This window comes from Oryctolagus cuniculus, chromosome 3 (genome assembly GCF_051225735.1).
Source record: "Oryctolagus cuniculus isolate XC-2025 breed Fujian yellow rabbit chromosome 3, ASM5122573v1, whole genome shotgun sequence".
NCBI lineage: Eukaryota > Metazoa > Chordata > Mammalia > Lagomorpha > Leporidae > Oryctolagus > Oryctolagus cuniculus.
In genome coordinates, this window is record NC_142869.1 from 145,353,202 (window position 1) to 145,380,245 (window position 27,044).

Sequence of the window (27,044 nt, forward strand, 5' to 3'; positions counted from 1 at the left end):
AACTAGGAAAATTAAAAGCCAAAAGCTGGGGGGAAAGACATGAAGTTAAAAAACAGAGTGAGGAAAGTCGTTGTCAAAGAACTTTATTGATGAGAAAAATGGCCCATTCTTAAACAGTAGGGAAGCTTAGAAAGATGCTGAAATAGATGAGTTCATTGTCTGAAAGAAAGAAAGAAAGAATGAACGAACGAACGAACAAACGAACAAGGGATAATGTGGATGCCTGTGATACTCTTAGTCACCTGTGGTATTGTTGGCCAGGCAAAGGTAAAGATGTCTACCTGATGAATGGCAGTGGCAGGGGCTTACGTATTATTCCCCAGTTGAAAAAGATGTTACAGAGAAAGCTTATGAAATCAACCAGCGAACAGATATTATAATATTCCAAAAACTGCAGTAAAATTGACCAATCCTCTCTCTTTTTTTTATTTTTTTCATAAGTTTGAGGTCATGATTTAGGTGTGTCACCTTATCATTTAAAAAAATACTGAATTACTTGAAAGAGAGGGAGACAAACAGAGTTCCCATCTGCTGGCTCAGTCTGAAAATGCCATGGTAGCTGGTGGGTTCAAGCCAGGACAGTGGAAGGGATCCAAATATTTGAAAGATCATTGCTTCTTTTTAGAGTCTGCGTTGGCAGGAAGCTGAAGTAAGGAGCTGGAGCCTGATTTGAATCTGAGTAGTTCAGACAAGGGTCTGTTTACTGGCACCTCAACCACTAGGCTAAAGTCCTCCCAGGGATGCTTTATTGTTTTCTAGGAACAAAAGATAGGGAGGCAAGATGGCTAGAGAAGGATCACAATTAGGTCTTGATGTAGAAAGGATTCTAGATCTTTCAGATGAACACTATCAAAATGTCCTAGGGAACCTCTGAATCAATCTTACAACATGATGGAAGAGAAACAGTGTTTAATGAAAGTGTGTGATGCTCCAACAGTGAAGTAGGCTCATAAAATATTCTCCTAGAACCATTGAATGTCTATGAGTATAGGCAAAGGCAAGATGGCAAGTAAGGTTTCAGAAATTCAATGGGATAATTAATGACTGCACCAACCTAACCTGTTTCACTTCCAGATTGTTTTTTCAATATTTGACATATGTCATATCTTAATATTAACACAGGGATTTAATGAGAATACTATCTCTTATCATTACCAAAAACAATATTAGAGATGATGAAGAAGAGCAATTTGCTCAATATCAAACTTTCTTCATTATGCAGCCATTTTACTAACGTGGGTCTTTGACCCCATGAACACATTAGATGTTGGATAAAATATTCAGTTCTGTATTACATTATGGCTTGCATATTATACACATAAGGATGATGTCACGGTAAAACTCTTGAATTGGAGTTGACTATCAAGGGAAACACATGAAGCTTAAAAATCATAACCCTTTTCATATCTAAATTGGCTCTTAAGATGGTCACATATTATGTAAGAGATGAAATTAATTAATGAAAATGCTTCCCCCTTTGAAAAATCTCTTTTGAAGTGAGACCAACATAGTTCATATTTAGCTAGGTGATTAAAATTTATTCCATGCTGGTTTTCCAAAGGAGATTATTTTTTTGGACAGACTTTCCAATTAAGGCTTCAAGTGCATGGTGGGCAATTTGTACATGGGAAAATGATTTTATTGGAAATCTGTGTTCTGAAAACTGCTATGCTATTGTTGGCATGTACGGTGACTGCACAGACTTCAGGGGAGTGTCTGACAGATTGCAGACGTCTGAGGCAGTAGTTTATTTAATCAATTGATCACAGGCATGTGGTTCTAATGACAAGCTCAATGTGGCCATCTGTATTCTTCCAAGAAGCATAACTTTGCTTTTTCCTTCAAGCATTTTAATATATCATAGCTCATGGGGTCAAATCATAATTGCTTGGTTATTTTTAAATGGCTTTTTATTCATCAGAAGGTATATATATGTAATTTACATGTCTGAAATGATAGAAATTTAATAATGAAGGAATAGAGAAGGAATCAGTGTTCAATTATATTAGTACCAAAGTATATTAATTTTTGTTAAAGGAAAATAAACTTTCTAAGGCTTATGACTAGCAATATTCTATCTTTTTCACAATTCTAATCTCTGAAATTGAATTAGGTCTTTAAGAACTGGACTTTCTAGATTTAAGTTGCATAATGAAACCAAACAGTGATAGCTTGAAATGATTCAGTTTTAAAAATAATCATATCAAGTAAAACAACACATTTGACCAAAAGAATGAGAAAAAATTTTGGGCTAATGCATGGTTTCCTTACTCAACAATGGTGGATGGGGATAATAAACACAATGTTAAATACCACAGTTGAAATTCAACCAATCTTATATTTGACTTTGCATTAGCTGTGTATTTGTTTAGTCTTTAGCAAACATTGTATCACAATATCCCTTATCATTTTAAGTCATGTACAAGTGAGGCTAAAATAGCCTCATGTAGGGTGATGTTAGTCTACATGAAAGGATGATTTATTAGTTATATAAGTATATAATTTATCAATTATATAAAGCTGTTTTCAGCAAAGATATATGGCATCCTGCTTTGTACATATTTTATAGCTACATGTCTCACAAAGGCTTACCAAATTTGAAAAATGAATATGAAATTTCTTAAAGCAGATTTTAGAAGGTAAGTTTATACTATAAATTTCTATCATTTGGAGCAAATTATTAGTGGAAGATAAAAGGATATAATTAGGAACCTGGCACACAGGATCAAAACCTTAATTTTAAGAGGCATGCAAATATTTTGTGAATTTTGATGATATTTACAAGGTTTTCTCTCAAATAAAATTTTAAAAATCTTTGATACTCACACCAAAACTAACTAAGAGTGTGAGGTTGTTATACTTACCTCCGACCTCCTCCCTCTGTTCAAGTAAGTACAGACTGGGCTGAAGGCACCGCTCCCGCAGACGTACAAATGGGTGCGATTGAAAGTCTGAATGACACGGACAAAGTTCCCACAGCCATGCTGAAAGAATTGGCAAAGAGGTAGTCAGCAACTCCATATGTTTTATTGTAATTTATGCTGATCTATATTAATATGAGATTTTATATGAAAGGTAAGAATGATGTGGCATAAGGTCTGGATAGTTCTATATCTTTGAGAAACTACATGTGTGTCTCACAAAGGTAACATGAAAACAAGCACCTAACCTATAGAGGCACTAAATCAGATATTCAGATTTGGTGCCACTGAAGAAAAACTGCCACTCAACAGACATTTACTAAGCACCTGTCATATGCTAGGTTCTAGTCTCACCTTTCAGGCATCCTCGCTGACTGAAACATACAAAAATCAGTCTTTGCAGAGTTCAGTTGGACAAAGTGGCCAATTGTGCTCCAGTTCTGCTATTTCTGCCTACATTTTTCTAATTAACACATTTATCAATTGTATACATGCCAATGCAAAGTGAGGATTATTTAATGATACTTTGCTATATGCTTTTCTTTCTGACCTTTCTTATTGTTATATTGTTATTGTTAGGAGATATTAGGGTAGTACTAGAAGAACAATATGGTCATTTATTGATTTATTCCAGGAGGAAGGTAGTCTACCTCCGATAGCAAATAAAATGACCTGTCATAGTGTATTTCAATGTTTTACACACTGTGTAAGGCAAGGCTGTCATTTATTTGCTCAAGGAAATACAAAACAATTAGCATAATTTTTTTTTAATTTTTTTTTTTGACCGTCACCTGGCAGGAATACATAACATCTCTGTGACCCAATGAATCATTGAATGTTCTGTCTTTGCTGGGTTTGCAATCCTTTGCTGATTATAAATGAATCCAGCCCAAGATTAAATTTTGTTCTCTTCACAGAGTCGTTTTTCTCTCAAGGAATATTTTTTTAAAATAATTTCATAAATTAGAGACAAAACATATTTTTATAAAAGATTATAAAGAAATATATTAAAAATCAACAGTAACTTTTCCCCTGGGTGGTCAAACAACAGATGTGACCAGGTAGCATGTCCCCCATTTTTCATAATGCACATCTATTATTTATAGTATTGGAAAAGCAAAACTAAACAAACTTGGCTAGAAGTTAACTTTCAATGAAAGTCCATATTATTTCAGTATTTTTCAACTGTTTCTCCATTTATATTCATTATTACTTGTCAGGAAATATTAGCTTCATTTCATACAAAGTAATTTATACAGATGTTTCTACTGTAGATTTTTATTATCAAATAATAAATCATTAACTCTGCTGTCAAAGAAATTAATCCTTACTGACCAGACTATACATTTCATTTTTCTGTTAAGACATTAAGGATTTGTGTTAATATACTGTGTTGCTGTTCCTTGACACCTGTTTACATAGGTACTTGAGAACTGATTCCAAAGCTGCAGATGATTACATGTTCTCTGAAGAAGAGCATGGGAGAAGGACGGTGTGCATGTAGTGTGTGTGTTAAAGGAATCCGTGAGCTCTAAGGCCTGCGCCTATTGTTTTTTCCAGTTAAGTCTAGTTCTTCTGGGAATCTGTATCAAATATGTTTTCATAAGGCTCAGACTCAATCCAATCCTATTAATAACAGGTTAGGTCAGTCTCATCTTGGGTTTGTAGACCGTTTACTGTAATGAATTACTGGCATTTGTAAAAAGAAAGAAATCAGTAACATCTCGTCTTTATTCCCAAAACACTTCAGAATGGTTTCATGTATCTATTTCTATTTATCTACTTATTGTGGATAATATTTATTGGGTGCATTAAGTACTGGATATCTAAATAATCAAAATACATATTCCCAGGAGGTATGAGTTTCTCCTTAGAGTGGACATTTATTGAATACTTACTATATGCTACTTAGGTACTTCACACGCATTCATTCAATTTTTCACAACTCAGCCCCCCTTTAAGTAAAATAAAGCTTATATCCAAGGCCTCATAGGTAAAAACTGAAAGCAGATTTTCCAACATGTGTATGTCTAACATTAAATCCTGTACATTTAGCAACTTTATAATTTGTCATTTGGTGAGGAATCCATACTTTTTATTACAGAAGTTATTCATATCTACATAACTTTGTGTAGTCTTACAGTAGTTACTAACATTTACAGAGTTCATCAATCCTTTGATGTGGGTTTCTTTAATTCTCACAGAAATGCTCAAGTTTACTAGTGTCCTGTCTGAGTGATTAAAACTAGTGTCCTGTTTTAGTGATTAAAATATGGATGGGTGGCAGAAGCTGTAGATTTAATAAGTAACTGAACTGGGACTTGAACATGGCCATGCCATCTTTGTGGGAGAATTTGATTAGAAATGAATAGATTCCCATGCTGTCTGATCCTTAGTGCTCCCCTCCTCCACCCCTGCCCACATGCAAGAACACAAATGGGAAAAATTAATCTGGTTCAGTTAATTATTAGAACTCAATACCTTGGTCCTTCCCATTCTCCTTGTGCTGAGTTTCTGTCCACACTATTTCTGACCTACACCATTATAATCCTGTCATTTCTATCCAGCAAATATTTACTCAACTCACTCTATGCAGGGCACTGTACAGGGTACTAGCAACACTGGATGGAATGGACTCAATTCCTGCTTTCAGAGAAAGGCAAGCATAATGTAGCACACAGTGATAGAGGTTCCACAGGGTTATAACTTTTTTATTGTACTGTAGAAGGAAAGAGAAGACAACAAGTAATGCTGACCAGGGAATAAAGGTTTGAGTGAAGGTCATTTGAGCTGAGTCTTGCAGAATAAGCTGGAAATTCTGGCATTCAAAAGTGTAAGACAGCAGACATAGAATGGCAAAAGCCCTGAATAGCACTCTGGCCTCAGAATCAGCCCTTAAGTCATTCGGATCCAGCTAAAAAACCCATGAGAGTTTCACAGACATGGAAAGCCATGACACTGTGGCCAAAAAAAAAAAAATGACCTAAATGAAAGATCTCTGTGAGTGGATCCTAGTGGAAAGAACGGGCCATCAAAGAAGGCGGTACCTTTCTCTGAAGGGAGGAGAGAACTTCCACTTTGAATATGGCCTTGTCTAAATAAAATTGGAGTTGGTGAACTCAGGAGGCTTCCATAGCCTTGGCAGCTCATGACAAGAGCCTCAGGTGATTACTGACATCATAAATAAGAGTTTCAATTGTTAAATCAACAGCGGGAATCACTGTGCACCTGCTCCCCATGTAGGACCTCTGCCCTTAGTGTGTTGTACTATGAGAATTAATGGTGAAAGTACTACTCAAGCAGTGCTCTATACTTTGTGTGTCTTTGTGGGTGCAGTCTGTTGAAATCTTTACTTAGTATATACTAAGTTGATCTGTATATAAAGATAATTGAAAATGAGTCAAGATGAAGAATGGGATGGGAGAGGGAGTGGGAGATGGGATGTTGCGGGTGGGAGGAAGGTTATGGGGGGAAAAGCTGCTATAATTCTAAAGTTGTACTTTGGAAATTTACATTTATTAAATAAAAGTTGAAAATAAAAAAAGTGTAAGAAAAGACCATTTCAATAGAAAACAGAGCATGTACAATGCACAACAGCCTGCAAATGCGGATTCATGGGGAACCATTCCCAAAGGGGTTAGAAGACTACTGTGTGATGAGATGACAGAAGCAATTAGAGTTGGTTTGTCATCATATTGATGTCTTCAGACAGGCAGCAGAGAGTAGAGTGGAGTGTAGAGGGTAGGTTTAAGTATGCAGAGCTCAGAGCAGGATAACCAGGTTCAAATCCTGGCTTCTTCTTTTACTAGCTGTTAGAATCACGGACAGCCACTTAGCCTTTCTGTACTCCAACCATTTTTTCTGTAAAATAGCAATGATGAAATTTGTTGTGTGCAATATATTCGTACCTGGGATTGATAAAGTAAATAAAGTAGTACCTAGCGCCTAACAAGCATCCAGAATTGTCCCTTATGACATTTTTATTCGCATTTTTGACTCATATTACTCATAGAAATCCTGTAAAGCAAACTGGGAGTTTGTCCGCACAGAGCTTAGCACAGATCCTGACCATGGCAGAAATCCAGGAAAGGTTTGGGGAAGGGAGAGAGATTCAGAGACTTCAGTGGAAACAAACACTTTGGATGCTTTCTCTTCATGGTGAAATCTCCTTCAATATCTTTCCTGGCACAATGCTAACAAAAACAAAGCTGCTCACATGATGCAAAGGGTAAGAGCATTTTATTTTATGTATATATGGAGGGCTTTTTAATAAGATCCTAGAATAATAGACCCTAAATTGTTAAGATTATGTCTCGGTAGCACACTGACTTTAACAGCAATAAGCCTCCACAGCTATGGACTGTTCCAAGCTCTACTACAGATAGTAATGTGTTAATCCTCTTAACCATGCACTAAGGAAGCACCTGTGAATGAGCACACTTCACGGGTAAGGCAACCGGGACACAAGACAGGCTCAGTCTCCAAGGGAAAAAAGCTAAGAAGATATTTTCTGTTATTTCCTAGGTACTTAGTCTAAGACTTCAAGTACTTCTGCATTGAACTTGTATTTATTTAGCCATACAAAAATATTGTGATGGCCATTGAAGTGCAATGAGTTAAGCTGCTGCTTGGGACACCCACACATAAAGAAGTACCTGGTTCTAGTCCCAGATGCTCTGAGCTTCTGATACAGATTCCTTACGATATGCCTACAAGGGAGGGGATGATGGTCCAGGTGCATGGACTCCTGCCACCCACATGGAAGACCAGGCCTCTACATTCTGTCTTTGGCCTAGCTTCACCATGGCTGTTGTGGACATCTGGGGAATGAACTAGCAATAGAAGACCTCTCTCTCTCTTTCTCTCTGGCTCTCCCTGTTACTCTGCCTTTCAAATCAGTAAATCTTTTAAAATATATATGTAAATATATATGTAATTTGCTTTATATTTTTTGCATATAATAACATATATGTAAATATGTCACAGAGCAAAGGTAAACAGGTTTTAAAAAATACTAATTCTTCATAGTCCATACTATGCAATAAGAAAAATTACTTCTTTTTTTTCCCCCCATGGTCTATACTTCTTTGATCTGTGAAACAAATCAAGGTATGTTTATGAAGTTATTCCTAAAAAAAACTATATTTTCAAGTAGTTTCAGATTTCATGGTCATAGAAAGAAAAAAAAGATATTCTGCAACTAATAAATCAGGGTTGACATTGTGTGCATGCAATCCATTTGTCTAAACAGTTACAATCCTGCTTAATGTTTCAACGATCTCTTGCACTATTTACTTAATACATTCATTAAACTGTATCTCATTGAGTATTTTTGACAGTATGTGCTATTGTTTAAATCCAATTCATTTCAAACATTAATAAAATAGTAACTTTTGGAAATAAATGAGCATGTAGGAATATGAGTTCATAAGGCAGAGAAATGGGAAGTAGGTTAGACTCTATTTAGCTGAGACAGAAAATTAGATATTCTCATCATAATTTTAGTTTATTATAGAATTATGATGTATTATTACCTGGGATACAATTTTAAATTATGCTCAATCTTCCTCTCAAAATTAAGTGTTATCATAACCTCAATTAAAATCTGACACAACTAAAAATTCAGAAGGCTTAAAGGATGTTTCTTTTATTTTTTCTTTCAATTGCTACAAAGTTTGGAGTTTTAAAAATTGTTATTATTTCAGGTTTTGCTTAGTAGATGCTTAATATATATCTAAAAGCAGAAAGTCTCAACAATAATGTAGAATACGTGTATAGGGGAAAGCATTGTGATGCAGCCGGGTAAGCCACTCTTAGGATGCTGCATCCACATTGGAGTGCCAGTTTGAGTCCTCCACTTCCCTTCCAACTCCCTGGTAACCCGCTTGGGACGGCAACATCTCTTGCCTCTGCTGTAGAGTAAGCTCCCTTGACATTTGTGCCATGAAACAGAGGCCATTATTAAGACCTCAGATCTGAATGCGTGTATAGGTGGCTACATTTACCAGCTTTTCTACCCAGCTTCCATATTTCCAGCTCAGTCCTTAATTATTATGCACTTCCATGCTCATTTGATTAAGGTCGACTTTTCCAACAAGATAATCAAGTTGATTAGAGCCAGAACTGTGTCTATTTTTGTACAGAGTAGTCTGCAGCAGCTAGCCCTACACCAGATACATAAGAAGTACTCAATCAGCATTTACTGATAATTGAATTACATGAGTGATTGAATTACTGAATAATTAATTGAAAGAATGAATGAGTAAAGGAATTTCTTGACCAAAGTATTTGTTTAAAAGTGGATGATTTTGATCCTTGTTTCAATTACATCATTTCTAGTGATTTCAGGCTTGAAATACATTATAAGATAAAATGACATACATACTTCATTATAATCACATGATTTTTGTACAATAAAGATTTACTCCATGTATTTCTTTTGCTAATTTCAAAAATAATTTAATGTGTCAATATGAACCAGTCATTTACAGAAAGTAATATAGATTTCTTCCTTGATTCGTTAAAATGAATGCAACCTAAAGGAATATAATTTGAACAAGTGTTACACACTGAATATTTATTGATACTTTTATCTGCCTTGATTGTTGTTTTTGAGGTTGTTTTTAATTAATAGAGGTACCATGCATCACTGGCGATTTACTTCTTTGGAATGTTCTGGCCAACATATAGCCTTTGCACAGGAACTTTCTTTGAAAAAGCCACAGGGCCTCTGGGAGCTGCTCCAGAAACTTGCATTATCATTATTTCTGCAGCCTGCTGGGAATTCTGCAGGTTGGATCCACTTGGAACAGTGCTTATTACTGAAACCCATCATGAAGAGTGTTTGCATGAAATAATGAAAGCAAGATGGGAAATGTTCACCCAGTCAGGAATTCCAAAGTTACAGATGGTGTGAGAGTTTCACTGTCTTCACATTTACATTTTTATCATCTGTCCAGCCGAGGATTTAAAACACCAACACCCTTTGTCTCACTCTTGGCTGCACTCAAAGTACATGGATTCAAAGACCAAATATTTAAGGTTGTGTGTATGTGTTTTTATAAGCACTCACTGTGGGATCTTTGCCAGCCATTTTGCATTCTTCGACTTTGATTGTAGATGCTGGCCAGAAAACCTGCCCAGAGAGGAAAATAAAGGTTGTATAATCTCACTGTGCTATATGACAGCTCAATGCTCTTCATTTTTACCAACAGATTTCATTAAGGTACTTCTATAGTCACATTTCAAAATTCTTTCATTTTATGAACTCAATATTATTTACTTACAACTATGTCTTATTTCTTCATCTGCTTTCCTTTTTAACAAAAGTATTTCAGTAACCCATGACTAATGGCTAATTTTATATTAAAATAAGGTTATGAGCATGCATGAGAATTTAGCCAGTTGTCAAACTGCTGGTTAGATGCTCACTTTCCACATCAGAGTGCCTGGGTTCCAGTCCCAGCTCCATCTCCTCACTCCAGCTTCCTGCTAATGTGGACCCTAGGAGGTGGTGGGGATAGCTCCATGTAGAAGGCCTGATTTGAGTTGTAGCTTCCAGCTTCAACCCAGCCCAGCCCTGGCAGATGTAGGCATTGGGAGTAAACAGTAGATCAGAGGTCTCTGTCCGTCTCTCTTGATCTCTCAAACAAATTAATTAAAATAGATAAAGTCATTATTAATATAAGTGTGTGAAATATAATGTGTATTTTACTCCTTTTGAATTAGAGTTCACTTTTCCCAGCTGCTTCTTTCACAGTGAATTTACATTTACTTGGCTGTCTCAGTTTAATATTATTTCTGGTAAAACACACAGTTGGGTTTGTAGATTAATTAAAATGGGCCCCTAGGCACTTCAACAGCTAAAACAACTTGAAGGAAATCCAAGAGATTCCCTCTCTGAAACACACTGCTCACATTCTAAGTCATTACAGCCTTCGATCAGGTCTGGCATTGATGACTACTTTTTTTTTTTGCCTTTTTTTTAACTGTCAATAGGTTGGCCATATTAACATAGTAAATGCACCAGTCTATTCAATGCAATAATTTTATAGTTAATCTACTTTTATTTCTTAACCCCAATGAAACTCAGTTTCACTTTCTGATGTGCAAAAAAGAGACAGCCTGATAGGCCACACGTGTTCAAATAACCATGCATTTAATAACCGTGTGGCTTCCAAGACTTCATGTATTACACACCAGTGACCAGATAGATCTTCTCTAATCTGGCTATTTTTCTTCATGCTATGCTCCATGCCCTTCTCATTCCCTTTCTATAAATATATACACAGGAAGAATTTTCATATTTTTCTCTGGGTTTTGGGTTGCTGAAAACTATGAGACAGAAGGAACTGAACTTAAAACATTTTCAGTCCATGAAGTTAAGTATTTACTTCCTACTTTACATTAATATGTAGTCAATATTCTTCACTGTTCCAATGAAATACTTAGTTTTTCATTTTCTTTACATTTTTAAAGAAAGAGGCTCATGTTGTGGCAAAGCAAGTTAACGCCTCTGCCTCCAATGCCAACATCCTATATGGGCATCAGTTCGAGTCCTAACTGCTCCATTTCTATTCTAGCGCCCTGATAATGGGCTGAAAAAAGCAGTGGGAGATGCCCAAGTACTTGGGTCCCTGCTACCTACCTGGGAGATTGGAAAGAAGCTCCTGGCTGCTGGCTTAAGCCTGGCTCAGTCCTGGCCATGGCAGCCATCTGGGGCATAAACCAGAGGATGGAAGATCCCTGTCTCTCCTCTCTGTAACTCTGACTTTCAAACAAATAAATCTTAAAACAAAACAAAAATCTTTCAAACAATTAAATCTTAAAAAAAAACCTTTTTAAAGGAAAAGGCACCCAGCAGGTAACATTGCCCTCATGAGAAAGATGAACTTGGGGCTGGCACTGTGGCACAGCAGGTGAAAGCCCTGGCCTGATGCGCCAGCATCCCATATGGGCACCAGTTCTAGTTTTGGCTGTTCCTCTTCCAATCCAACTCTCTGCTATGGCCTGGGAAAGCAGTAGAAGATGGCCCAAGTTCTTGGGCTCCTGAATCCACATGGGAAACCTGGAAGAAGTTCCTGGCTCCTGGCTTCGGATCAGCGCAGCTCCGGCCGTTGCAGCCATCTGGGGAGTGAACCAGCAGATGGAAGACCTCTCTCTCTGTCTCTACCTCTCTCTGTAACTCTTTCAAATAAATAAAATAAATCTTAAAAAAAAAAAAAAAGGATGAACTTACACTCAAAGGTTCTTGACTTATGTTGTTAATATTCAAGGAAAGAATGTGATCTTTGCTGCCCACATATATCCGGTCTTGATCTTCATCCATTAATAATATCCTATAGTCTAGTGGGTGGTGGGATAGGCTGAAGTATTCAGAAGTCTTGGTTTCTCGAAGCTCTGAAATAATGAACAGCACACATGAACATAGAGTATTGTGGTTCTATAATTCTGTTATTTTAATGAGAAGTCTCATAGGAATATTTATTTAAAAAGTCAATTTTTAACCTATAATAATAAATTAATTTTAAAATGGAGTTATTTTTATGGTTATTTTTGTTTATTGTCTTTACACTGAAGTAAAACACCAATAAACCAACAAGTGCAATGCTAAAGCTTATGGTAACATGATATAATAACAAAATTGTTCAAATTCACAATGAACTCAACTCAGTTTTATTACTGGATATCATTAGCTCGAAAGTAGTTGACATAGATAAACCAAATATATATGTAATATACATATGTATGATACACCCACACAATGAGCAGACTGAACAAAAACAAAACAAATGATGCTGTTAAATATTAAATTCTTTACCTCAATGCAGTCATTTGTTTGGGATGATTTCCTACTTTATTATTTTTTTTTCATTGCCTTACTTCCTCAACATTTTCTTTCTAGTCTAATATAGTTATCTATATTTGAAACTTGAAAATAAATTTATTTTTATCCATTGTATTTCACTCAGGAGGCAATATCATTTATATTTAACATTTTTGTATTCACTTGAATGATGAAGTGACAAAGAGAAAGATATCTTTCATCCACTAGATCACTCACCAAATGGCTGCAACAGTCAGGGCTAGACCATGCTTAAGCTAGAAACCTGGAATTCTATGGGTCTCATCACATGAGGTAGGGGTCCAAATATTTGGGCCATCATCTGATGCTTTCTTAGATGCATTAGCAGGGAGCTGGATACGAAGTAGGGCAGCCAGGACTCCAATCTTGTGCTCTAATTTAGGATGCCTGCATCAGAGGCAGTGGCTTAACTAGCTACACCACAAAGCAGGCCAAGCAATATCATTTAAATGACAAGGTTCCTATGGAAATATCAAAATGGAGAGTAGGCATGGGGATTTGGCCTGGAGGTTAAGATACTAACTGAGATGTCTGCATCCCTATCAGAGTGCCTGGGTCTGAGGCCTGGCTCCCCTCCTGATTCCAGCTACCCACTAATGTGACCCTCAGAGGCAGCAGGTATGGATCAAGTGGTTGAGTCCCTCCTACCCACGTGGGAGATCTGGATTCGTTCTTGGCTCCTGGTATTTGGAAAGTGAATCAGCAGATGGGAGCAGTCCTTTCTCTCTGTGTCTCTTTTTCCCTCTCTGTTTCATAGCTAGCTAGCTAGATGATAGATAGATAGATAGATAGATAGATAGATAGATAGATAGATAATAGATAGACCATTGACAACAGGAGAAGACTAGGTGGCAGTTTGGAAACAGGGCTTGGGGTGCTGATCTTCAGTTACTGAGCCTCACTGGGATAGAGAGGTGACACACTGAGGAGGTAGTGCTGCTGGCCCAGAGTCCAGGCCAGCTTCTTTTATGATGAGAGCAGAAAATGGGAAAGGGAAAAAGGCAGCCCACCTAGACCACATGTTACAGCTAACCCAGGAAACCAATCCAAGGGTGAGAACACAGGATCAAAGCAAGTGTCACTGAAGGCTGAAGAAGACACAGAAATCCTTGAGTATTTCTATTACTCAGGAGTTGCATAAAGCTTGCTTTTCATCCAAAGGATGTAATTTACGGTTGTGCAAATTTTCTATGAAACATCAGGAATAGGGTATCGCTGGGGTTGCAGAATAGATGTTCAACAAGTACCTCTGAATAATTAAGTCTTCTATGAAATAGAGTGAAGCAGCCAAATGTGACTGAGCTCCAGGCTCAGGGGTCCAATTGCTGTGGTCTGAATACTGGTTCTACCATTTCAATCCTATATATACTTGGCAAGTGCCTTTATCTCTCTGCACTCTGGTGTGCTAATGGGTAAAGACAGATAATAATAGTACCTATATCACTGGATTGTTGGGAGGTTTAAATCAGTAACACATATATAAAGTTCTTTAAGAATGCCAGATCTATAGTGACACGGGTTACATATTATTAACACTTGGAGCAAATTTATCTAGCAAAGTAAGAACAGTTCCTTACAAAAGGGAGGAAAAAAATGGAGGAATATATTACATCATTTATATTTAATCATAACATAGTTCATTTTAGAGCAGATTCTGTTCAAATTATTTGAGGAGAGTACAATAAAAAGATGAAGCTTTTTAAAGGAAAGTAATTGTCTGAATATGCAAGATCATTTTGGAGTGTGTGACCTAAGAGATATTGTTGTGGTTATCAAGACATAATACTGACAAACACCTACCATACTCCAAAAGAAAAGGAAGATTTGGTGAGAGAAACACTTAAAACAAAGGCCATGGAATAATTTTATATGGGGTTGGCCTTGGAGCAAAGGGAGTATGCATTTCTCTTGCAAGGTGCAAGCTAAGAAAAGGTGAAGTGAATATTCCTTTACTACTCTGGGGGCATGCATAAGGGACACGTCTCAGTTAGATTACTTAGCTATTGATAGGTGAAACCCGAGTTAACAAGAAATGTCACAAGCATGCAGATTCCTAATCTGCCTTTAGAAATATCAGATTTTCAGGGGGAGGTTTCCCATTCTTGTCATGGATGATTTTGTCAAGATCTGAGAGCAGATGCTGCCTCAGAAGAAGAGTATATGGAAAACGAAAAGCCAAGAATAGAGATTGTTCGTTCATTGGTGGATGCAGAGGGGAGCCTGGGATCAAACCCAAGGCAGTGCAGGATGTACAGGAAACAGGCTATGTGGAAAGAGGCCAGGTGTGGAGTCAGATGCGCCCAGGTAAAACTCAGCTCCACCCCTTATTAAGTACGACAAGCATAGTCCAAAAGGTTTCTGGAAAATTGAATTAAAAGATGTTTGTTTAAATGTCAAAAAAAATAGGAAAACCATGAATCCATGCACTTTCTAAAGCCATTATATTATTTTGGGAAAGCTGCTTCCTTTCTCCCCATTGCAATTTCCTCATTGGTACATTGGTAATAATGATTCACAGCATAAAAGATGTCCCTCCGGCATGCAGGAGATGGTCAGTGTCAGTGCCTTTCAGGAACAGACACGGCTGCTGGTCTACCTCATAGAGCTTCCCTTTCCTTCATTTGCGCAGAGCCCCTTGGTGTCAGAGTGAGCCCATTCCCCTAGCCAGTGAGTCGCTTCAGTGTGGCCATGTGATCCGTTCTGGCTCGTGGAATTTTACATAAAGATTTATTTATTTATTGAAAAGGTAGCGTGTGTGGAGGGAGGGACAGATAGAGATTTGTCATCTGCTGCTTTACTCACCCTAAAACCCCCAACAGTCAGTGCTGGGCCAGGCTGAAGCCAGCAGCTACCAGTTCCATCTGGGTCTTCCATGTGAGTGGCAGGGACTTTGCTGCTGCCTTCCCAGCATTATAAGCAGTTCACTGGATGGAAGCAGAGTAGCTGAGACTGAGACAGGCTCTCCTACGTGGAGAGCCCAAGCAGTGCCCCAGTCCCAGGCAGTGGTGGTTTAACCCACTGCACCAGTAGGCAAGCCCCTGACCTATGAAATTTGAAAAAATTTAAAGTAGTAGGGCTACTGAAAGAAGTTTTCTGGGTCTTAAAAACTGGTACACAAAGGAGATTCTTTTTTTTTCTGCCTGTGGACATTAAGAGCTTGTTATACTTGTAGCAACACTAGCTACTAAGATGGCTACTGGCTAAAAGTGGTAAGGAAAAATATAGGGAAAAAAAAACTAGGTCCTTTAAGAAATCACTGTCACTAACCACAAAACTGCACTATCACTGGATTACTTCTCTTATATGAGATTTAAAAAAATTCTTGTAGTTTTTAGGCACCTTAAATTGCAGTTTGCTTTTCCTGTTGCAGAAGAGCATACTAACTGACACATTTTTTTGGGTGTTCACAGCCCCACCTCCCACTGCGTCACCCTTTCTACCATGGTTTAAGTGTTATGTCCAGAATATTCCTTTTCTTTTTCTTTTCCTAATCTATGTTGAAATAAAACCAAGCGTATGACCTCAGCTGGCAAAAGAGCATCAACTGAAATTTGTTTGCAAGTAACAACAATGACAGTTCTCTTCTTTAGAAAATAATCAATTTCTTGCATTAATCAAAATACCAGCGGGAGCAATAACCACATTAACTTAAAACCTTTCTGGTCCAAGGATCTTTATCTATTTTTCCAAGCCATAAAGCATCTTCAAATTTAATTACCTGAAGCTCATTGACAGATGACAGCTGTTAACCAAGGAAGATTTACTTTAGAAGTGTTCTTGTTATGATAGAAGGGTAGGCTTTCCCTAAAAGGCTATTTAAATTGCTGTTAGTAGCCCTAATTGAACTTTGGAGCTTGGGAAAGAGAACTATTTATTTATTGTGTGTGTGTGTGTGTGTGTGTATGTAAGAAGAGTTCAAAGCAAAGAGAATCTTATCTATAAAAAGAATGACCCAAGAACCCATCATTTTGGTTTAAAGGAGACTCAACTTAAGGAAATGAATGATTCAATGATTTGGCCAGAGTTATAGAAATTGATTGATTTAATGATATGGCTACAGTGAGAAGATCACAATTAGTAGTCCTCCATCAACACAAGTCAACGAATGGTGCTATCCTACATTCCTGTAGATCTTAATAATGATGTCATCCTTTTTACAGCATCAGAGTACAGAACGTTGTGCTGTCTCTAATGACATGCTCAACTGATACAGAAGAGAATTTGCTGAGAGCATGTAGCATTAAATGCGCTGGCCCCAAAAAGGGCAGCATAGGTCTCCAAGTCTCTGGGAAAATCTTCTGGGAAACAGCATAAAAAATATTACATGCTTCTATCCTGAAATCTGCATCATTGCAGCACCCCCAAAGTGGAAAATTACTGTGATGTTTGCTATACTAATGTTCCCAGAGGCTAAATTTCCAGTGCAAAATGCTTACCTAAACTACAGTATTCACATGTACATTTTTTTTCAGTAAGGGAAGCTTCTGTGCACTTTGAGAATTTGACCAAAACTGGAAGATCAGATTCTTCAAAATATAAGCCCCTTGAGGCAGGAGATGTGGCCTAGCAGGTTAGGCTCAACCTTAGGTTCCTATATCCCATATCAGAGTGAGTGGTTTGAGTCTTGGCTACTCTGTGTGTGAGATTCAGCTTCTTGCTAAGGCATTCTGGGATATAGTAAATTATGGTTCAAATATTTAGCTCCCTGTCACCCACATAGGATTCACAGATGAAGTTCCTTGCTCTTGGCCTATTTGTGGCTCTTGTGGCCATTTGGGGAGTGAAATAGTGGTTGGAAGATTCTCTCTCTCTCTCTCTCTCTCTCTCTCCCTCTCTCCCTCTCTCCCTCTCTCCCTCTCTCCCTCTCTCCCTCTCTCCCTCTCTCCCTCTCTTCCTCTCTCCCTCTTCCTCCCCATCTGTCTCTCTCTGTGTTGTTCTGCCTTATAAGTAGATGAAATTAAATAACTAAATAGCTAAAAAAGCCCTAGAAATATAAAAGTGTCTGCATCTACATGTCAATATTTTGCTCTAAAAATTACTACACAGTTCCATATATATCAATACATTATGTCTGTTGATAATACTCTATCCTTACCTAAATAAGAACTAATGTTTGGTTTCTGTTAAGCCAGTGAGGTGACTAGGTCATTAACAATTGCATTCCCATGCTCAGAAATATAATCTTGGTGAAGAAGGCTGAGAGGGTAGAGATCCCTTTTATAAATAATAGACACCTGCCAAACTACACATACCCAGTATACTACATTCCAATTAACCTTATGTAAAATTCAGAAACAGGTAAAGGGTTCCTTGAATGTAAATCAGGAATCTGTTGATCAGGAGCTTACGCAGTAGTTACTCATTAGTTGTATTTACAGTTCATGATGCACTATTAATGTATTTATTCAACACATATTTAGTGAGCCCTTATCATAGGTGTCTAGACACTGCTCAAATAAAAGGACAAAAATAAAAAATCAATAATGTGCCATAATGACAATTTCAACTCTAACCTTACGCTGGCTGATTCTGTTTAGCTAGCCCTCATTATAAATTTAGCTGAGCCCTGGGCAGAATGCACACCACAGATTTCAAAGTCAGTCCTCAGGCTACCCTTTACAGATGGTGCTACTGACAGGAGAATTTCCTTCCCAGTGTCGTCTTATCTCAGAAAAATTTTAAGCAGATTGGGCTCAAGTGACCCAGCCTCTCCCTGAGACCCACTGTTATTGAAACTAAAGTGAATTTCACCTGTCGCCTTTAGGAAAAACAAACAGATAAAGACAAGTGCAGTGAAACTTCAGTGGAGTGAAACCCAGGTCTCTGATTCCTAATGTAGACAGGGTCCAGCAGGCACATTGTTGAAACAACATTTGTTAAAAAATAATAGCCCGAATAGTAACCCTATGTGAGCTTCCTAGTTGGAGGAGTGTCCTAAGTGCTTTACATTCTTATTTCATTACATTTTCACTCAAAGCCTCTGGGTTACGTTCTAATACTATGTAGTCTGGTACACTGAGAAACTAAATAGCAGGGAATTTGAGCAATCCAACCAAGGTCCCCCATTAATGATTAGAAGAGACAAGATCCAGGATTCAAAGCAAAGTCAGTTCTTAATATGGGAATTCAACTTGATACCTTCTCGTTTTCCTAAGGGGACTCACAATCTCACCGCTTCCTTATTGTTGCTCTTTTATCATGGTCTTGCCTTGCTCAATAGTCTAGGACATGTCAAAATACTCCGAGAAATGCCTCGGCCTCTCACATTTCCTCTGCCAGTTGGGGAGGTGTAGGGACCCCACTACAAACAACTTAAACACAGCCAAGTTCTTAGCTATGTTGTTCTCACTAAACTTTCACAGCAGGGCTGAGCGGCTGCAGGAAAGTGGCATTGGGCATAGCTTCATGCAGGAGAGAAAAGGTTCTGCTCCTCTATGGTTCCTCTATGATTGTCTACGTGGAAGCAAAATGCCACCTGCATGCCAGCAGGTATGAGAAGACAGTTCCACTGAGGGAGCCTGGTCAGAGAGAGGCAACAATGGAGACGGCCTGTATGTGTCTGGCACTGTGTCTGAGGGGAGATTACCAAACTTACAGGGGGCTTCAAAAGAACTCATCAGAGTTTGCCCCAGGCAGCCCCAATTTGCACCTATTTTCCCAGCTTAATTATCAAATGTCCCTTTTCACTCTCCAAGGAATTGTGATTTGCATGTCAAACTATGTGGTCATTCTGTTTGTGTTTCCTCTTTTTAACTGTCTTGAATGGCTTTTCTTTTTTTCTTTCTTTTTTTATTTTATTATTTTTGTTTGACAGGAAGAGTGGACAGTGAGAGAGAGAGACAGGGAGAAAAGTCTTCCTTTTTGCCGTTGATTCACCCTCCAATGGCCACTGCAGCCAGCGCACCGCGTTGATCTGAAGCCAGGAGCCAGATGCTTCTCCTGGTCTCCCATGCGGGTGCAGGGCCCAAGTACTTGGGCCATCCTCCACTGCACTCCCTGGCCACAGCAGAGAGCTGGCCTGGAAGAGGGGCAACCGGGACAGAATCCGGCACCCCGACTGGGACTAGAACCAGGTGTGCCGGCGCCGCAGGCAGAGGATTAGCCTATTGATCTGTGGCTCTGGCCTTGAATGGCTTTTCATTCCATTTAGGATGAAATCCAAAATCTTAACGTGGCCTCCGCAGCCTGGCATGACCTGGTTTAAGATGACCTCACCAGAAGTCTCAGTCATCACCACTGGTCTGGTTTCCTTGTGCTCTTGATCTTCTGACCTTCTCACATCTTCAAACCTTCCTTCCCCCCTTCCTGCCTCAGGGCATTTGTACATGCTATTCCTCTTGCTAACAAGGCTCTTCCTGCCTTTTTCTATGACTCCAGCAGCAGTTTCAATGGAATTTAAACAGAGCTGCTTCAGAAAAGCTTCCTTGATCCTGTAGATAAGATCAAGTCTCAGGTCTGCCAATACTTGCTTATTTCCGTTTGTGGCTTTCTCTTCTCTGAAGGCTGCCGGGAAGATCAAATGAAATGATCTACAAGTCATGAGGTGGTGCTTCGATGAGTACATGGGATGGCTTGCTTCAGACCTACCTTGGCTTCTTCTGAGTAGTTTTAGTGTTATAACTTTGAATTTGAGACAAAGTTATGTGTTCATCCACCTTCTACTTGTTTGGGTGTGCATTGTACCAAGCTGCAAGATTTTTTAAAATCTCAGGTGAATTGAGAGTTTGGGGCCAGTGTTCAGCCTAGAGGTTATAACACTAATGTTCAACAACGGAGTATTGGGGTTCTATCTGTGATTCTTGTTGCAGACTCCAGCTTCAGGCTGATACAGAGCCCAGGAAGCAGCAGGTAGTTGAGTTCAAGTAGCTGGGTTCCTGTTACCCATGTGGGAGACTTAGATAGAGTTCTTAGCTCCCGGTTTTGGTCTGGTCCATCCCTAGCTGTTAAGGGGATTTGGGGAATGAAGTCAGCAAATGAGACTCTTTCTGTGTCTGTCTCTGCCTCTCAAATAAATACAAAAAAATATAAAAAGTATGGGGTGTGTAGCTGTAGTGGTGGAAGCTTCACTTTGGAATTAACTGAATGGAGTTGTGCCCCAGCCTCATCTTCTGCAGCTACAGACGCCCCCAACCTCTCCTCTCACTAAGGACTCTGAAGTCCTCCCTCTTTATGGTCTCTCTGTCTCCTACAGCAAGTACTCTCTATTGTTGGAGACTATCTGCAAAACTAATCCCTCCTCTTATTCTAAGTCTAGTAGGGAACAAAAAAGGTCTGTTTAAAAGTCTCTCTTAGAATTACAGCCACAGAAATGCAATTGTGTATTTTACAGAAAAAGAAACCCAAACCAAAGAACAAGACTTCTTACTCACCTAGCACAAAACATATTCCATTTGTGTTATGTGGCTGGAGCACAGCAAGACTTCTAAATTCTGATTTCCTATTCTTTAAGCTCACTTGGGAGACACAAAAGTGAACTTGAAAGGCTTTAGGTGCCAAGCTTGATTTCTATGTAAGAGAAGCATTGGCCAGACTGTATATTCTGCCTACCACAAGATACAAAGAGGGACTATCTCAGATGGCTTGGGAGATTGTGAACTTCTGGAAACTAAATTCAATACTGAACCTATAACTAAGCAGCCAAAACAGGTGAAGTATCCATATCAATGGTGTCCATTCTGGCAAGAAGACGTCAGTGTCTGAGCATCCAGGGAGATAAACTTGTGGAAGAGGAAGCACTTCATCTGACACCTGCTTTCTAGAGCTCTTGGTGCTCCTGGAGAAGCTGCTCTGGGGAAGGTGTTTAAGAACTGTGGTTTCCAGATGGTAACAAAAACAAAAGCAGAATCATAGTTACGGAAAGGTAGGGATGAAGGTAAGAAATACAATATCCGCTAGAGATTCCTGAAAATCAATACACCTCCATTAAATACATATTGCACTGCAAGTACAACTATATTCAGAGACTTTAGAATACTGAAAATAGTTTCTTAGGTTTTTAAGTTTTCAAAGCAGTCTATACTCACTATGAAAAACAGTCATTGAAAGTCATTCACAGAGAACATGAGCAGGAAAGAAATATTTTGAAACATGAATACGAAAATTGTTGGTTGGTGGAAGAAGACAGGGAGAGAAAGCCTCAGACCAAGCGTGTGCAGTGCGCAGGGGTGGTGGGTCCATGTGGTGAGTCATGCCAGCAAAACCCCAGGGCAGGGAGAACACAATAGGTCCCATTCCCCACACTGAACACACTGGAACTAAACCCGGGAAGATTCTGACAGCCACATTTATCACCTATCACCTGTTATTTATCAGTCTTCCATGATTTCAATAAAATTCCCTTGGATCCACTGTCACCTTCCCTGTGAATGTCTTGTCAACAAAATTAATTATAGCAAGAAGAATTGGAAGGCCCTGTGTGCTGAATGGAATCTCTTGTCCTACATCATCCTTCAGAAAGTTATCTGTTCCTTCATGCCACAGTTCCCTACAACATAAAACTTGAGTTTATATTTGCCACAGTAGGATCCGTAGGAAATAAAATCATCCTTGAGAGACATACATGTATTCAGTAAATGACATATAAGTTAGGTAAAATGATGGAAATTTTTCAGTCTCTTTGCAAAGAGGGGCTTCCAGAGTGGGGATACACAAAGCTCCACTCCTGCACAAGAGGATGGATTGAGACGTTAGGGAAGCACTGCAGATGCAAGATCAAGTCTTCTTGTAAATCCAAAAGCTCAGGCAGACCTCATGTCTTCCTTCAGCAAATATCAATGCAGCTACGCTCAATATTAAAGTAATCATCACAGTAACAAATGTGCCAAGTATAGAAGATAGGATAAGCACAGGGCAGCCACTTTCTATCAGAGGTCAGACAAAGCTGCTGTGGGGAGTGTGACGTAATCCTGGCCTGAAGGATGAAGATGAGCTGACAGACAGAAAAGTGTGCTTCAGGGGATGGAAAGAGCTAGTGAAGAAGTCCTGACACAGGAGATTTAAGGAATGAGCAGAAGTTGTTGGAGTTAATAAAGAAGGCGAGTTGGGAGGATTTCCCTAAGCAGAAGCAAGGAGCCAACCAACCTGCAAAGTTACAGACTTCTTGAATGTCACATAGGCAACATGCAAAGATGAGAACTCTTTGAATGTCAAACTGAAATTGTCAGATTTTCCCCAAGTTATTTGAGATGCCAACAAAAAACTCTGAGAAAATGCGTGACATGATCCCATACACATTTGATAGAAACAACTCTGCCAATAAAGAGCTCTCTCGAGAAATTATTCTATGGCACAATATTAAGGAGCTAAAGCAAAATTTAAAAAAAAAATTTGTATAATCAAACTATTATATATCTGCATAGAAATAAATAATCTTAGGAAAAATCCAACTAACTCACTGACATGAAGATACTAGATTCAGTTAGAAAAGACTGACGACAGTGAGGACTCATTGCTGCATTGTTCCAGTTTGAGGAACTTTAATTACTCTTGATCAAGAATGAAATGATGTAAACTTTCTCTACAGGCCACTGCGGTTTACAAAGCTTCTCAGAGGAGTTTAGCTGAAGTTCTCCTAGCAAAATGTTGAACTAAACAAGGAAAGAAATGCCAATTACTAACTGGAAAACAACTACATATTGCCAAAAATTCCCCCTCTCTCTCAATCTCTCTCTCTCTCTCTGTCTCTCTTTGGATTCCTTCAGAATGATGGAAGACCACCCACAGCTTTCAGGAAAACAGACTATTTGTAATTTAACAATTCAGATATCCCCACCAACCAAATTGCTTGGTGCATTCTTGAATCCTTTTTTCTTTTAGGCACAGGAAAAAATACAATAAATTATATACTATAAAATCCCAGATTTAAAGAACTAGTCCTTGCATACAAAGAGACACAGAGACATTTTCCTAAAAAGACAGCTACTCTAGCTAAATATCACTTATTTCAACATGACTCATTGTTTACCCAAGTTACTACATTTGGCTTCAAAACAAGAAGCAAGTTCAAGAACTGTAGGGGACAGTGGAGACTTGTTCATTTCACTTTAAACACATTCGTCAGTCATTCCATGCAGAAGTCTCTTTCGACTTTTTCTAGTCTCTCCCTTAACAAGAGTTGAAAATTAAGGCCAGTGACTTGGCAGGAGTCAGCTGCTAGAGAGGAGACTTAAACCGTACTTGGGCATGTGGGTCTACATAGCAAGACAGTGACCCGTGATTCTTTTCAAGAGAAGTGCAAAGGATCCAGCCATGTTTCCTGCAGCTTTCAAAGCCTATGCCTCATCATATGGACAATGATTTGTCAATGTATATGCAAGACAATTCCATTCTTTTTCATGTTATACCAGAAAACCATTTGCTTCCAAGTGGTATTCTCTGAGATGGCATCACTCAATTATTCAAAAGAGAAGATCAGTGTTGCAAGTTTCTGTTTTGCTCTGGAAACATAATATTTATGATTCTTGCATGCACTTCAAGGAGGACTGCAGCAAATGGGTCTCAAAGTTTATTTATTTTACCAGATGCTGTTGCTTCTAGAAGGTAAACATCAGCTGTGACTTGCTTCTTTGATTTTCAGTGTGCAAGCAAAATCTTTTGGTGGAATTTAAGCACTCTTAGAAGAAACGATAAGGTACACAAATCAAACAATTTGACCTGAGAATTAATGCTCACATCACTTTATTAACATGGAAGGAAGTTTGATTCTAATGATTTATAGCCATTTCTATCTGTGAATCTAAAAAAGCAAAACACATTTTTTTAGGCAAAATGACAGATATAGATAGGTAGTTGGGAGGGTGTGATTTGAGTGACTTCACATTAAACAAGTTAAGTGACTCAGAAGGATCAAGTCAAACAAGCCATATTATGACTTACAACCAAAGAGTGGATTAGCAGGTTTCTAGTTAGGCACTTGCCTTTGGTTTGTTTTCATCAAAGAGAACACAAGTTTTAAATCTTTGCAAGCTTTGTAACTTCATTAATAATGAACATAAAAATCACAAAGATGATATTTTGCATCCAAGAGGAAAATTAAATCTGTCCCTATAATTCAAGTGCAACAACCAAGTTCACCTAAAGCATACAGGTAATTCAAATGGAATGGCCCCTGCCTCTTTTTTTCCCTTGCTAATGCATTTTCCTGGAACAAAGTAATTTTTTAAAGACAGATCTATCTGCTCTCAAGTCCTGGCTCTGCATCTGACTAGCTCTGTAGCTTTAAGCAAGTTACTGCCTAAGAGTCCCCATCTGAGTGAGGGAAATAATAACACCCACCTATCTCCTGGGACTTTTGTGTTAATTGAATGAGAAAATAAGCGTGAATCACTTGGAGCATAGAAGCTGTCACTCATAACCAGTAGCCTCTGTGCTAAGACGAAAGTTTCAATTTTAAATAGAAGATTTGTGCAGTAGGATAGCTTTAGGGCATAACTCTATCATTGCTTTCTGAGTTAATCGCACTACAGAAAATCTATTCAATGAACATATAAAGTAAGTTATATTAGTGTAGTGATGAAAAACAGTTATGGATATCTCACAATCCTAGCCAAAATAATTATTGAATTCCAACACAAATGTAAATGAGAAAAAATAAACTTTCATTTTTATCCAGTCTATTTTTATTACTTTTAAATATTCACTCATTTATTTGAAAGGCAGAGTAACAGAGGGAGAAAAGACCTTCCACATCCCCTGAATCACTCCCCAAATGTTCACAATAGTCAGGGTTGGGCCAGGCCAAAGTAAGGAGCCAGGAACTGCACCAGGTCTCTCACATGGGTGACAGGGATCCACATACTTGGACCATGATCCATTGCTTTCCCAGGCACATTAGCAGGGAGCTGGATCAGAAGCTGAGCATCAAGCACTCTCATCAGCGCTTAGACATGGGATGCTGGTACTCAAGCTGTTGCTTAACCCAACGTACTGAACCCCAACTCCAGGCTCAACAGGTCTGCTTATTTTAAGTCACCACTCACACTACCTGATTCCTACCAGGACTATGCAAGGTACTTAAACATTTTCTAAGAACTGTCCAAGCACTGTCTCATTTAATCTCGAAAACAAGCCCATTAACTGGGTGGGTTTTATTATTTGCCCCACTACGCATATGAAGAAACTGCAGGTAATTCTTTGGCGATTTTCCCAAATTGTGAATCACAGGGCATGTGCCGATGCTGACCAATCCTTCAGAGAGGATGAGAATTCCCTGAGCAGAGGTTCTGGAATTTTTTCTATATAGATGTAGCAAATTGTTTATTAAAAAAATTTCCAGAAACAATTATTTAGAGTCTTTGCAACTCTGCCCAGGAACACAGTAAACTTGTTATAATTCCAAGGTCATTGCCAAGACACATCCATATCATTCCAAGGTCACCTGCATGAGATTCCTTGTCTACCTGACCTAAAGGAGTCACTAAAAATTATTATTCTGTATTTTATGGTCCTCTTTAGGTTCTAACATTATTTCCAGGCTGAAGGCTCACATTTATTTTAAATATTAGGCTATCTGGGGTCGAATCAATATTAAAATGTGACTATGATAGTTTCTGTAGGGTATGCGTCTACAAATTAATTTTTTACAACTTTTAAAATTTAAAAACATGTGCTAAAAAAAAAGAACTCAAGGGGCCGGCACTGTGGTTCAGCGGGTTTACACCCTGCCTGAAGCACAGGCATCCCATATGGGCGCCGGTTCGCATCCCGGCTGATCCACTTCCAATCCAGCTCTCTGCTATGGCCTGGGAAAGCAGTAGAAGATAGCCCAAGTCCTTGGGCCCTGGCACCCATGTAGGAGACTCGGAGGAAGCTCCTGGCTCCTGGCTTCAGATCAGCACAGCTCCGGCCATTGTAGCCAATTGGGGAGTGAACCAGCGGATGGAAGACCTCTCTCTCTCTCTCTCTCTCTCTTTGCCTCTCCTCTCTCTGTTAACTCTTTCAAATAAATAAATAAATCCATAAAAAAAAAACTCAAGAATCTTCAAATGATTGCCTTTTCTCACAGAGCTTTGTGAAGATCAGTGATAATTTACATTTTTCCCCATTTTTTTTCTTTGCACAGAGAAGTTGGGAAGAGTCTCAAAAATGGGTCTGACAGAACCAAGAGAGGGTGACCAAAGCCCTGTACACTGTTCTACCACTGAAGAAAGGCTTCCTTCCCAGTTCTTCCCAGAAAGGTCTCTGATTTGCATACAAATATGTTTCAAAGGTTCCTGAGCTGGTCAATTCTTTGAGCTTCAGAACGACTTTTCCCTTTAAAA

General features: G+C 38.7%; 1 protein-coding gene across 5 annotated transcripts in view; it reads right to left on the reverse strand.

Annotated features, from left to right (window-relative positions):
• SEMA3C (semaphorin 3C) overlaps positions 1-27,044 on the reverse strand; it is a 185,313-nt gene that overhangs the window by 82,862 nt on the left and 75,407 nt on the right. For all 5 annotated transcript variants that reach the window (XM_017342732.4, XM_089328514.1, XM_008258295.5 and 2 more), the window contains exons 3-5: positions 12,160-12,320; positions 9,994-10,056; positions 2,865-2,984 (exon numbers count right to left, since the gene is read on the reverse strand). In XM_017342732.4, coding sequence (XP_017198221.1) covers positions 2,865-2,984; positions 9,994-10,056; positions 12,160-12,320 — 344 coding nt within the window. The remainder of the gene's footprint in view (positions 1-2,864; positions 2,985-9,993; positions 10,057-12,159; positions 12,321-27,044) is intronic.